The sequence below is a fragment of the Heteronotia binoei genome, chromosome 21, assembly GCF_032191835.1.
Source record: "Heteronotia binoei isolate CCM8104 ecotype False Entrance Well chromosome 21, APGP_CSIRO_Hbin_v1, whole genome shotgun sequence".
NCBI classification, from domain to species: domain Eukaryota; kingdom Metazoa; phylum Chordata; class Lepidosauria; order Squamata; family Gekkonidae; genus Heteronotia; species Heteronotia binoei.
Genome location: NC_083243.1, coordinates 37,219,055 through 37,233,862, shown reverse-complemented (window position 1 = coordinate 37,233,862; position 14,808 = coordinate 37,219,055). Strand labels below are relative to the sequence as shown.

Here is a 14,808-nt window from a genome sequence, read left to right as displayed (position 1 = left end):
CATAGGAAATGATCTTCTCTGGGGCACCAGTGTTAATAAGTTGCTTTCAAAAAGGAAACATATGGTTTTGAATGCAGAGAGAATTTGCCTTGCTCCTCAGCAGAGATCCACTGAGTAAAAAACACTTTCTGTCTTTAGTGTTTTGATCCCAGTGTTCAATGGAAAATGCAAGTTATGCTAAAACAGCTTTCCATCTTCTATTTTCCCTTTAAAAAAAAAAAATATATATATATATATATACTAGCATCTCCTACTTACGTGGTGGGCCTCCAAGCAACCTTGGCGGCGGCGGAGGAGGTGGTGGGGGTGGTAATGGAGGTGGTCTACATTGGCAGATCTGTTGGCAACTGTCTGTAACTTTCTCTGCTACAGGCTTGAAACATGATTTCTGAGGTTCACCCTGAGTAATCTGCAAAGGGAAAAAAAGACACAGTGAAATTATTTAGTGAATGCACATCCAATATTTAAAAACAATTTAAAAATACCATCAGTATCTGATAGCAAAGGTAAGTCATCCCTCTTTTGATTCAGTCTTTGTGGACTGACCAAGAGATATCCCTCCCCAAATACCTACACTGGCATTCCACCGTCTTCCATGTCAAGCACAAACTTCTCACCCTTATCTATGAATTTTTCTGCAGTTACCCAACTGTCTCTTTCCCCCTTATTTCCCAGGAAGCCCTTGCCTTTGCTCTTCCAGCTTCCACTCTCCCTCTCAAATCTTCTGCTCTCTTTAATTTCTTTGCTCATTCCCAAAGCTTTATTTGTAACAGGAACTCATTTGCATATTAGTCCACACCCCCTGATGTAGCCAATACTCCAAGAGCTTACAGTAGGCCCTGTAAGCTCTTGTAGGACTGGCTATATCAGGGAAGTGTGGCCTAATATGCAAAGGAGTTCCTGCTACAAAAAAAGCACTGCTCATTCCCTTTATGGATTTCCATTCAGGGAATCTACGTACTTCCTGAATCTGTATGTGATGCCACCTCACTCAGCCTTCCAGAATCCAGTCCTTTCTTTAAATGAAAGCTTTTAGTCCATCACTATAACCCTTATCCTTACAGAGGGCTTTTTCTCTGGGGGAATGAAGCAGAAAGGCGTTCCGGAACCTTTATGTGGAAACAAAATTCTAAAAAAAAGTTTACAAGTTCATGACGGGCACCTCTGTTTCTCCTCCATTTCCCTCTTGAGAGTTCCAGCATCTCTTTTACCAGAATAAAAGTCCTGTCCCCACATATAAGCAAGCTGAAGTATACAAAACCATATTTGCTCAGATTCACCCCTTGCTATCCTAATCGTTCCTTCTCTTGTCCTCCCCTTGTCCTTCTCTTGTCAAATTCCCATTACATAAGATCTGTCTTTTCTGTTTATGAAACTCTGGACAGACCATGGTGCATAAACAAAACAGTCTACAAGGTCTGTTCACTTAACTGGTTAGATTAATTGATTTAAAATATTGATTGAGTAAATATGCAGCTTTAATGAACTGAGCAGGGCTTTAAAAATACTGTGGGTTACTTCTAATACAGCTATCTAGAAAAACTGCAAGTTGCAGGTACCTTCTTAGAAGAGGCATTCTTCTTTTCTCACCCAGGATGGAATGCCTCTTCAAAGACACATGCATACATAATCTAAAAATAAAACAAACAAACAAAATACTTTTGTCCTTCAAATTCTATATGCATTTTGCAAATGTATATATATTTAATAAGTTAACTGATGAACTGCAATGCATATGATTAATCGACTGCAGTTCCCTCACTTAAGTGACAGACCTGTGGATAAAATGAAGTAACAGCTTAAGTGCTGTTGGAAACCCAGAACTACTAGTGATAAAGAACTTGCAAGTAGTAAAATCATTTGGATGAACGGTTCAGTGTACTTTCTTCAAAGCCCCATTAAATACACTGAAATTCTTATTGACAATGGCAGAACTTGAGATGGTTTTGTTGATTCATCTGCATACAAATTATGTCTTTTCACCTTCACAAATAAGTGTATTTCTATAATAGGGCTGCCAGGCCAGACTCAGGAAATATCTGGGAACTTTCAAGGTGGAGCCAGGAGACAGGTTCTGATGAGTGGAAATAAACTCTGAAGGAAGTTCTGGCCACCACATTTAAAGGGACTGCACTTCTTTTAAATGCCTTCCCGTCGTTGGAAATAATGCAGGATGGGGGCACCTTTTGGGGGGCTCATAGAATTGGATCCCCTGGTCCAATCTTTTTTAAACTTGGGTTTTTTTTAAAGGAGAGGCATTGGACGCTGTGCTGAAAATTTGGTGCCCCTATCTCTCAAAACAGCCCCCTCAGAGCCCCAGATACCCACAGATCAATTCTCTATTATATCCTATGGGGACCAGTCTATGGAGTGCCCAGTGGACATTTATCCCCGCCCTTGCTTTCTGACAACCCTGAAGCAGGGGGAGGGCCTCCAAACCAGGAGTTCCACTACCTAAAGCTACTCTCTATCACTTCTGGATTTTCAGTGTTAGCATCTGGGGATTGGCAACCCTATTCTACAAATATTTAAAACCACTGTTTTTCTTAGCTGTGAACGAACAGGAGGTTTAATAGAGAAGGGGCATATTCCTCTTTGACTCTTCAAAACCAGATCTTTGGCTGGACAAAAATTCTGAGTGTTGAGGCCTTCACTACGGACAATAGATATCTTATTTAGCACACAAAGTTTTATAGTAATGACTATGAATGCAGGAGGAGGTCAGAGGAGTAACATTTTTTTACTTTCCTGAATTCCCTAGATAACTTATACAATATTATGTATAATATACTTGAAGGTCCTTCTAAACTTCTACCCAATTCTGGGATCACCAAGGATCACTGAGCACACTCAAGACCTTCCTAGGGTTGTCAGGCCATGCAGGAGGTTTGGGGGTAGAAACATGGGAGGCTGCAACATCATGTACCCCATTAAGTCACTTACAGTGAAAACCTGAAAGTGATATAGAGTAGATCTGAATTGCAGAAAACAATATGGTAAAATCATAGAGTTCCCAGTGATTCCGAGAGCTATTCTTTATCACTTTTGGATTTTCAGTGGTAGCAATTTAACAGTGCCTTCCCCACCCCCCAAAAAAATTGTTGCTTGGAGCTGAGGTCAGGGAATCTGCAACCCCGATCAGGGGACTAGAAAGCCTAGATTGTCTCCCCACCCCCAAGAGTTCTTTCTGGTCTTTAGAGGACCTAGAATATTTATCTACTCAGTAGCCTGCCCCAAAGGCCCGGGTCTCCATGTAAAGTAAAATGTTTATTCAGAACCATACAGAACCTATAATAAACATTCAAAAACTAAGGAAAGGGAAAATAGAATCTCTTTTAACTACACATGCCATGGCTGAACCCAAGGAAGCCCAATGTATCAGCTACCAAACAGAAAGAAAGTACCCAAGTCATCAGCTAGATTCTATCTGAATACATAGCTGAACTTAAATTTATTTCTATAAGCTTTTCCTGCCAGTATGGTTGCCAGCCTCCAGGTGGTAAAAACAAAAAAGCCAGTGGACTCCATGCAAAAATAGTCTCAATCACACAACTGTAGAAAAGTTATCCAAATGTATCAAAAATTCCACCAAGGTTATTTTCATCTACAATGAAAATTCCACTTCTGTCTCATAACAGATATATACATCTCTGTGGACACTGGATAAGCCACACTCATCCAACAGGTAAGTCTTTATTGTGTGAGCATCCCCATGTTACCACATGTTACCATATTAACAGGTATTAAGAAGCAACAGAGATCAGTTTTCCTGGGGAAAATGACCACTTTGGAAGGTGGGCTCTATAGCATTATACACCATTGAAGTCCCTCTCTTCACCCAATCCCGTCCTCCTCAGGGTCCAACCCCAAAATCTTCAGGTATTTCTCAATCCAGAGCTGGATAAATCCCACATTTATCTAGGTCAGGGGTGGGGAACCCCCATCCCGAGGGCCATATATGGCCCTCGAGGTCACTTGGTGTGGCCCTTGGGGATTGCTGGACAGATACATAGATTGCTATGTGGCAACCTCTCTGGGGCCTGGCTGGCCAGCAAGGATTGTGGGGCCCAGCCGCATTGTGCAGCTGCCGCCCCATGGTAAGGCAGCGATCACAGGGCCCAGATGTATTGTGCGGCAGCCTCCCTGGGGCCCTGCTGGCTGGCCAAAATTGCTGCGGGGCCTGGAAAAGTTACTGTCACAGTTCAGTTTGCACTTGATTATCCCAGATGGTGTGGCCTAATATGCTAATGAGTGTGTGACCTAATATGTTAATATTAGGATATGTGATCTAATATGCTACTGAGTTTCTGCTGGGCTTTTTCTACAAAAAAGCCCTGGACCTATGGATTTGCCTAGGGTGGCGGGCCGTGTGTGTGTGTGCGCGCACACCAGATTAGGCTCTCCTCATATGACCAAATAGAAAAACAGATTAGGCTCTCCTCATATGACCAAAAAAAATTTGCATTAATTTTGCTGGCCTGAATCATTCTCCCTGTTTTTTTATCTGGGAACACTGTTTTTTAAGTTGATAATTTTTTATGGCCCGCGAATGATGTTATAAATATCCATATGGCCCTTGGCAGAAAAAAGGTTCCCCACCCCTGCTCTAGGTATTGCTCCCTAGTTTAACTTGTTAAAAAAAGGCACATAGGCTGCCTCTTGTAAACAGGATATGCACATATAGGCAGGGTGTACGTGGTAACATGTGAGCAGAGCGACGGGCTTATTCAGATGTAGGGTTGTCAATCTCCAGGTGGGGTCTGGAGTTCCCCAGGAATTACAACAGATCTCCAGACAACAGAGATCAGTTCTAGAGGAAAATGGCAACTTCAGAGTGTAGGCTTTTGGCATCACATCTTTATTGAGCTCCCTCCCCTCCTCAGATTCCACTCCCAAATCTTCAAGAATTTCCTGACCCAGAATTAGCAACCCTAGTTAGATATTAAGAAGAAAAAGAAGATTCTTTGGGACTTCTAACTGCAAACAGATAAACACCTGGAAATAACATCTCGGGTTGCCAATCTCCAAGTGAGGCTTTGAGATATCCTGGAATTACTACTGATATCCGGGTGACAGAGATCAGTTCCCCTGCAGAAAACAGCTGCTTTGGAGGGTGGGCTCTATGGCATCATACTTTGCTGAAGCCAGTCCCCTCCCCCAAGCTCCATCCCCAAATCTCCAGAGTTGACAGCCCTAATAACACCCCTGATATCAGAGTTGTAGAAAAAAAAATGAGAAATAGGGATTTTATCATTGACACTGCAATCCTAGGAGACATCAGAATTTGTCATTGCCCAAATACCACTTACCAGGGCTTTTTTAAAAAAAGGAAAAGCCCAGCAGGAACTCATTTGCATATTAGGTCACACCCCCTGACACCAAGCCAATTGGAACCGCGTTCCTGTGCATTCCTGCTAAAAAAAAGGTCCTACCACTCACACTCACCATCATTCTCAAAAGCACAGACCTAGGATTCCCACTTTCAAAGACAGGTCCAAAGATTTCATACTTACTGTATGTGGATGCAGTCATAATCAGAGATTGGTTTTTCACTAAATACCAGGGCTTTTTTTGAGCTGGAACACACAGCAATCAGGTCCGGCTGCCTTAGTCAGTGTTCTGGCTCAAACCAGGCAGCTTCCTGGCTGGCTGCCAGGGCTCAGGGGGCTGAGCCTTGTTTGTCCGGCAGCCTTCCAATGTCTCGCTGGCTGGCAGGGCTCAGGGGGCCCAGCTGTGCTTGCAGGGAGGCCTCCCAATGTCCCGCTGGCTGGTAGGGCTCAGGTGGTCCAGCTTCACTTGCATAGAGGCCTCCGGACGTCCTGTTGGCCGGTGGGTCTCAGGGAACCAAGCTGTGCTGTGTGGCGGGCTTCTTGAGAGTCAGCAGTTTTAAAGGTTTCTCCCATCCCCTTTCTTTCCATTTCTTTCTTTCTTTTCCCTTCCTTCCTTCCTTCCTTCCTTCCTTCCTTCCTTCCTTCCTTCCTTCCTTCCTTCCTTCCTTCCTTCCTTCCTTCCTCACCTTGGTACAGCAGCAGTGTGAGGAGGGAGCTCAATTAAACCGCTGTATGTCTGCTTTGTACACCACTGTATCCTGTTAAACCGCTGTATGGTCTTGGCCACCGTGCTGCAGCTCAGTTTCAGAGTCTTGGCAATCTTCTTATAGCCTAGGCCATCTTTATGTAGAGCAACGATTTGTTCTTTCAGATCCTCAGAGAGTTCATTGCCATTAGGTGCCATGTGGAACTTCCAGTGACCAGTATGAGGGAGTGAGAGTGATAACCTGCTCCCCTTTCACACCTTGTACCAATAACGAGTCACATGACACCAGGGAGGGAAAATGGCTACTTGGGTCCCATTTGGACATTTTCACTTAGGGGTGTACTCACTTTTGTTGCCAGCAGTTTAGACTTTAATGGCTGCGTGTTGTGTAATTTTGAGGGGACAGCACATTTACACTGTTATACAAGCTGTAGACTCACTACTTTACATTGTAGCCAAGTGTTATTTCCTTCAGTGTTGTCACATTAAAAGATATACTTAAATATTTACAAAATGTGAGAGGGTGTATTCATTTCTGTGACATACTGTATATTTGTTTCCAACTCTCCCTCCCTCCCTCACCTGTCTTCTGAAGCACTGCTGCTAGGTATATGGGTACCTTTAAAGGTCTGGTGGGAGCAGCTGCAGCTTCTGCATGGAGAGAGGGAGGGGTGGCTGGTGTGGCCTAATATACTAACGAGCTAATATGCAAATATTAGAGGGTGTGGTCTAATATGCTAATGAGTTCCTGCTGGACTTTTTCTACAAAAAAGCCCTGCTAAATACAATACGAATATTCAGCAGCTGCAGCAATGGAATTTGACCTTGACCAAGTGCAGCATCACCACTGAACAGAGGAAAGATTACTGAAGAAGAAATCAAAACGACAAACAACAACATCAAAACACTGACCTTTGAAGAAAACTACAACATTAAACACACCCTTGTTAAGAAAAAAAATATTAACGAAGACTTAAAAAGAGATTGCTAATAAAATTAAATGGAGGCAACATGGTAAAGGCAATTAATGTGGATAGTCCTAGTTCTAAAATACACAGTTGGAATTATTGATTTGAAACAAGTAGAATTAGAAGCAATAGATTGCAAAATTTGCAAGATAAAATGGCAATGCATCATTCACTACATCCTAGAAGTAATGCTGATTGTCTTCACTTACCAAGAATAAGATGGAAGAGAAGCAGTTGAAGAAGAAAAAAGAGCACTGAATAACTAAACCAAGAAAACAAAGAGAGGTTTGAGGTGTATAATGCAGACATATTTAAAGTTACAGAAACGAAAGATTACAAAAAGATTTATATCAGTCTTTGACAACTGGAAAGAAAACCACTCGCATGAGCAATATTTGAAAGACACACAAAATAAAATTGATAGTGAAAATATCTGGAAGTAGCTCCAAAACGGGAGCTTGAGACAGAAGGACTCATTCAAGCTGCACAACCGCAGGCACTTGAAACAAACAGTATGCAAGTCAAGATTCAGAAGACCAGTGATAACAGCTAATGTTGACTTTGCAAGACAAAGGATTAAAGGTCAGGGCCTGCAGTAAAATACTGCTAAAACTGACTATAAAGAATGTCACAATAGAGCTGCAGCTATGTTGCGCTGAAATCTTTACAAGAAGTACGGCTTACCATCAGCCAGAAATTCATGGGTGCACAAACCAGACAAGATCATGGAGAATGATTAAACAAAGATTCTTTGGGTTTTCTGATTGCAAACACATAAACACCTGGAGCATAACACCTCTGATACTGCAGTTGCAGAAAAAAATAGAAATAGGGTTTGGATGATTAATGCTGCAGTCCCAACAGACAGCAGCATAAAAAGGAAAGAACTGATTACAAGACCTACAAATAGAGCTAAAGCGCCCCTGGGAGAAGTAGGTTACCATCGTGCCAGTGGTCACTGGAGCCCTTGGAGCAGTGCTTAGAAGTCTCAAGAAATACCAGGATGTTCTGGGCACTGAACAAATAAACCAGCTGAGCTCCAGAAGACAGTGTTTCTTGGAACAGCAAGAATTCTGTGCAGATAGATCTCCAACTGTAGAACATTATCTACCAGTCAACTATCTGACTGCAACAATAATAATAATATTTCCATCACACTCTGGAGAAACATGAACATCTTCCCTTAATGGAAACTGAATCTTTGTTTTCTTCTGATGAAAGGAAGGACTGTAGTAATGGGGTAGAACACATTTTCCATGCCAAAGGAGCCACAGGCAATTTTTGGCATCTCTAGCTAAACAGTCTCAGGCAGCAAATGTTAAGAAAGACCATTTACAGTTTCAGGCTATGGAGAGCTGCCGCCTGTCAGAGTAGGCAATACTGAGGTAGGTGGTCCAATAGTCTTTGTATAAGACAGCTTTTTATATATTTTTTCATTGGAAAAGACATGTTGAATTGAACCTTCGGAAAGGTTCAGCACAAGCTTGATTTCCTTAGCTATACTACCATGACTTCTACTAATATTCTCAAAGGAGCAGTAAGGTTTTCCCTCTCTTAACTAGAGTTTCGATTTGGTTTCAAATCTCATGGTAATTACAATCAATGGTCATTTTGTAGAAAAATAGGTGGTGGAGCTCATTAGCATAATTCATTATCATATGCTACTCCTCCCGCCAGCCAAAAGCAATCTGATGCAAGAAAGGAGAGCCCTGGGCGAGTGAGGCCTACTTGGGCTGGCTAAAGATCCAGCCAGCCCAAGCAGGCCTCGCTCACCTGTGGCTCTCCTTGGCACACCCCCCCCCACAGTCAAAAGGCCAGCAAGCTACCACCGCCCAAAAATCACATGGAGAAAGGGTGGTGTGGGCTTCTCATAATGAAGGCTGTGGGGGGGGGAGGGGTGGCAAAGCTCCTGGTGGCTGGCTGGCTGCCCGCTCTCCTAATCCAGGGATTGTTCTGCAGCCGCACCTACTATTCAATGGATGATAGGTAAGTGAGGAGGAGGCAGGGGTGTCAGAAAGGTTCAGGAGCTGTGCTCCTGTGAGCTCCTGCTGAATCTGAGGCCTGATTATAGAGCTTACAATAGGCCCTGTACTAAGAGCCCTTTAAGCTCTTGGAGGATTGGCTACATCAAGGGTGTGTGGCCTAATATGCAAAGCAGCTCCTGCTACAAAAAAAGCCCTGACCCATGTTTAAGGGGGAAATTCATATCTGAGAGGCTACTGACAAGAGAAGAGTACACACAATCCCACCCTATGCTCTTGCCGTTAAGAAAACAACCAATGTTACATCACAGTAGAAATAACTCAAAAAGAGATCCTCAGGGGCAGGGCCTTTTTTGTAGAAAAAGCCCAGCAGGAACTCATTTGCATATTAGGCCATACCCCCTGACACCACCATTGTTTAGCATAGGGCTTTTTTGTAGAAAAAGCCCAACACAAGATCATTTGCATATTAGGCCACACCCTCTGCTGCCAAGCCAGCCGGAACTGCATTCCTGTGCATTCCTGCTCAAAAAAATCCCTGCTCAGGGGTATTTAATGTGACAGCTTGAAATCTCCCTTTTTAAAACAGAAAAATGAAAAGAAATAATGTGTGTGCATGCGCTTTGTGCGTAATGTGATAGAAGGGGAGAAAAGGGATCTCAATAGGGACAGCAGCAGTAGGCATGTACATTTCTGCTGCACTCGCAGTTCCCAGGAATATTTATTTATTTATTACATTTTTATACTTCATCCGCTCCTGCATGGTTTCTGTACTGTTACCAGTCAGTTCTATCCTGCAGAGGGCATTTCGGTGGTCAGTTAAAGACAGACGCAAAAACCCTTTGTATTTAATATCATGCCAGACATCAAAGTGACTTAGGGTTGCCAATCCCCAGGTGGGGACAGGGGATCCCCCAGTTTAGAGGCCCCTCCCCCCTGCTTCAGGGACATCAGAAAGTGGGGGGGAGGGAAATGTCTGCTGGGCACTCCATTATTCCCTATGGAGACCGATTCCAATAGGGTATAATAGAAAATTGATCAGCGGGTATCCGGGATTCTGGGGGGAGCTGTTTTTCAAGGTAGAGGCACCAAATTTGCAGCATAGCATCCAGTACCTCTTCCCAAAATACCCTCTAAGTTTCAAAAGTATTGGACCAGGGAGACCAATTCTATGAGCCCCTAAAGAGTCATTTTTGTTCTTGGACATCATTCCCCCGCCCCCTTAGAAATACAAGTTCACATCTTTAGTTGTTTGCTTTTGCTTTTTGCTTGCCTGCTTGCTTGTGGGGGGCAAAGCTGACTGGTTTGCTCACTTTTTTTGGCTTGCAAATTTGGCTTAGCTTGGTTTGCCTGCTTGCTATTCCATCTATCTCTACTCTGCTATACTGAACACTCCTAACTCATGTATACACTCCTTGAAGCACAGGTCACTTCTCTCTCTTCCCTCCCCTTCCACACTATTTTTGCCCCTTAGGTCAACCTTGCAGGAGTGTTTTCAGCATGTCTTTTAGAGTGTATATTTGTCTTTTAGTATTTTCCAATTAAAATTCCATTAGTTGAACAGCAGTCTGATTTATTTAAAAGTTCTCTAAAGGAAAATCCTGGTATACAAAAGTGAAAAGACCTCAGGTTATCCCCTTTTGCTTAGCTAAACTCTCCAATCAAAGAATCAATTAAGTACTAGACTGTTTTTGGGTAACAGTATGGAGCAGAATACGGCAACAGATGTGATTTAAAGATGTTAAGCATGCTTACACCCAGGGCTTTTTTTGAGCAGGAACGCACAGGAATGCCACTCTGGCTGGCTTGGTGTCAGGGTGTGTGGCCTAATATGCAAATGAGTTCCTGTTGGGCTTTTTAATAACATAAGAGAAGCCATGTTGGATCAGGCCAATGGCTCATCAAGTCCAACACTCTGTGTCACACAGTGGCCAATACACACACACACACTGTGGCTAATAGCCACTGATGGATCACTGCTCCATATTTTTATCCAGTCCCCAATTTTTCTACAAAAAAGCCCTGTGTGAGACAATGGTGACATCAGGGGGTGTGACCTAATAAGCAAATGTGTTCCTGCTGTCCTTTTTCTACACAAAAATCCCTGCTTACACCCATTGAAATTGGTATGGTTTAACTGTACACAGGAATGCTTGAATCTCCTTCATTTCAGTAGGCTTCAAGCACACTTAAATTATTCTGGATTATACCCAGTAACTAAAATCATTTATGCTTGTGTTGAAATTTATCCCAAGACAGCCCATTATTATATTATTAAATTTAGGTATGAAATTAATTGCTGTTCTCAGTAGGGGTTTTTTCCCACACCCAAGGAATGATATTAGCAGTGACCTCCAAGGTCATTTTAGTTCATGTGACTATTATATAATGTTAATCCTTTAAAAAGTAAGCAGTGTGGTTTCTTTGACCTTCTTGCTAACAGCATCAAAATTACTTCCATAGTATGTATACCCATCTTATCAAGCTGGAAAAAAAGAAGAAAGCTAACAAATCCACTCTTCATGTGTAAGTACAATGTGCATCATCACATGCTTAGATGCAGAAATGAAAAGCCTTCTTTCTCTGATGCCTTGAAGACAGCACTTTGCCTCTTAAAGACTTAAGGGTAAGGGGCAAGGGAGAGGGAAGAGGATGGAAAAAAGCTGTGCCTAGATGAACTGAAAAGAATTTCTAAATACCACACAGACACACAAAACCATTCAGTATTTTAAATTGCTGGTCAACATCTATGACCAAACACAGGTGGTGGGGTGGTGGCGAAGAACCCTGCATTTATCCACATAAAGGATAACTAGATTCCTCTTGTGCTTAAGTAATAATTTTTTAAAATTGCAGAAAACATCAAAAAAGCTTGCATGGACTTTTGAAATCTCCTTGAACACCAAGGACCCACTGCAAATGTAATAAAGGTAAAGGTAGTCCCCTATGTGAGCACCGAGTCGTTACTGACCCATGGGGTAACATCACATTATGACATTTTCACGGTGGCCTTTTTACAGGGTGGTTTGCCATTGCTTTCTCCAGTCATCTACACTTTACCTCCAGCAAGCTGGGTACTCATTTTACTGACCTCGGAAGGATGGAAGACTGAGTCAACCTTGTGCTGGCTACTTGAACCCAGCTTCCGCCAGGATCGAACTCAGGTCATGAGCAGAGCTTGGACTGCAGTACTGCAGTTTACCACTCTGCACCATGGGGCTGCTGCAGATGTAATACCAGGAATATATTAATGACTCATTAGATTTAGATCCTGATGTATGTACCATTCAGCGGATTGTCACAGTTCCCCAATGCAAATATTTATCTCCCAAAAAGAGATCACAAGAGCACAAAGAAGGCAGTTTTTAAAAAAGTGACCGTTTAAAGACATAGAAGAAGAAGAAGATATTGGATTTATATCCCGCCCTCCACTCCGAAGAGTCTCAGAGCGGCTCACAATCTCCTTTACCTTTTTCCCCCACAACAGACACCCTGTGAGGTGGGTGGGGCTGGAGAGGGCTCTCACAGCAGCTGCCCTTTCAAGGACAACCTCTGCCAGAGCTATGGCTGACCCAAGGCCATGCTAGCAGGTGCAAGTGGAGGAGTGGGGAATCAAACCCGGTTCTCCCAGATAAGAGTCCGCACACTTAACCACTACACCAAAGCCTTGATACTTTCAAAAATCAAAATAATCCAGTGTGGTGTGATGGTTAAGAGTTTCAACTTCAAGCTCTAGCTGGGGAGAGCCAGGTTCGAATTCCCACTCCACTATGAAGGTGTCTGCAAAGACCTTTGAGTTTTGAAACAGTCACATTTTTTCTGTCTAAGCTGCCACACAAGTTGGTTGTAAGGATAAAATGGAGGGGGGGGGGATTGTGTGCACTTCTTTGAGCTTCCTGAAGGAAAGGCAAGAGAAAAAATAGCCAGGCATGCCCATAAGAGCCAACATAGGCAGTAATATTCCTCTGTAATAAATCATCACTAAGTGATCAAGAGTAGGCTACAGGCTTCTGTACTCCTCCCTCCTCATCCTTTCTTCAATATGAATCCTCCCTCTCATGTAGGGTTGCCAGCCTCCAGGTGGGTCCTGGAGATCTCCCGCTTTTACAACTGATCTCCAGCTGGCAGAGATCAGTTCCCCTGGAGAAAATGGCTGCTTTGAAGGGTGGCAATGTATCATACTGAGGCCCCTCCCCTCCCCAAACTCTGCCCTCTCCCAGATCCACCCCCAGTCTCCAGGTATTTCCCAACACAGAACTGGCAACCCTACTCTCATGGCCTTTTACAATGTGCAACCAGACAAAAAAAAAATGCAGTTCCAGAGGTAAAAATGTACAGTTTCAATAACTGGCATAAATGAGGGCAAACATTCAAGCTATCAAAATTGTATTTTATTAGCTGATATTTTAAACAGTGCCTTATGACAATGTGAAAAGTAAGGTAGGGTTGGCAATTCTGTTAGGGAAATTCCTGGTTATTTGGGGGCAGTGCCTCCAGAGGGCGGAGTCTAGAAAGGAAAGGGAGCTCAGTGAGGATGTGATGCCATACAGACTACCCACCAGAGCTATCATTTCCTCCAGGATGTCTGTTCTCTGTAGTCTGCATATCAGTTGTAATTCTTGGAGAATATCAGGCTTCACCTTGGGGTTGGTATAAATTAAGCAGGCAAGGGTAATCCCCAGACCTTGATTTAAACATACCTGTTTCTTTATTCCCCCACACAAAACACTCTCTGCATACTGCAATGCTATTCTCCACAGGAATTTCACCAATAGTTCAAAGGTGAAAGAAATGGAAACCCCATTCCTACAAGACATGTGTAGTTACCAAAGTCTAATACACCCCTCCCCAAAAAGTCAATATGACAGTGTTAACAGAAGGAATGGCAACAATGGTGGGCAATCTCCCGCCACCACCTCCCAACTCTTAAATAACTGCTAAAATAACTGGCAGAGGCAAAATGCTGTCAATGCATCAATGTCACTTCCAGCTAAAGTTTGGAAGTGATGTCGTCAACATGACATCTCTTTCTGTAGAGCTCGGTGGAATTCTAGAAAATTGCTAACATCCATTTTGGCTTTTGGCTTGAAGTGATGTCAACATGGCAACATCTTTCCCCCGCATGTCTCCTCCTGGGGTTCTTGGCATGTACCTGGCAACTGTACTTAACACAAACCTTACTGAGGCAGAACTACATGAAATATTTTGAGTTTGGGTTTCCCCTTAGGGTTTTTTTTTTTTTAAATATCACTTACTCCAAGTAAAGTTTTATCCTTTTATGTGGGATGGTCGTCTCTTCCACCAAGCACACAGCTTCGGGAGGGACAAACATGGAGGAGTAAGGGAGGTAGGGGACACCAGCCTAGCCAGCCAGATCAGCCGAATCATCCCTGGTGATCAATGGGGTGACAGATGTCGCAGCCAGATCACCTTCACATCCAATAAAATTTTATTGGAAGTCATGATGCCTTTAGCATAAAACTTGACAAGTTTCCAAGGTCTGAGGATCTTCACTCTGTGAGGGCTTTTCAGTGTCCCACAATATGAATCTACAAAACATGTGTATAAACAATGCACAGGTTCACTGTAGTTGTGTACAGGTTAACCATGCAAATTATAATCATATACCATTGGGCAGCCCCAAATCTTCCCCTGAAAAGCCCTCCTTTCCCTTGTTGGCTTGGAAGTATGTACATTAAGAGAGTTAATAGGATCACATAACTTGCAACTCGCCATGCTATATGAAGCTAGCCCTCTGGCCAAGTATTGCAGCCTGATAGGTGCTCACCAGTCCACAGATAGGCAGAAAATCTGGATAATTA

General features: G+C 43.0%; 1 protein-coding gene across 2 annotated transcripts in view; it reads right to left on the bottom strand.

Moving 5' to 3' along the window:
* Positions 1-14,808, bottom strand: part of PRIMA1 (proline rich membrane anchor 1) — an 87,227-nt gene that overhangs the window by 49,025 nt on the left and 23,394 nt on the right. For both annotated transcript variants that reach the window (XM_060261955.1, XM_060261954.1), the window contains exon 3: positions 259-409. In XM_060261955.1, coding sequence (XP_060117938.1) covers positions 259-409 — 151 coding nt within the window. The remainder of the gene's footprint in view (positions 1-258; positions 410-14,808) is intronic.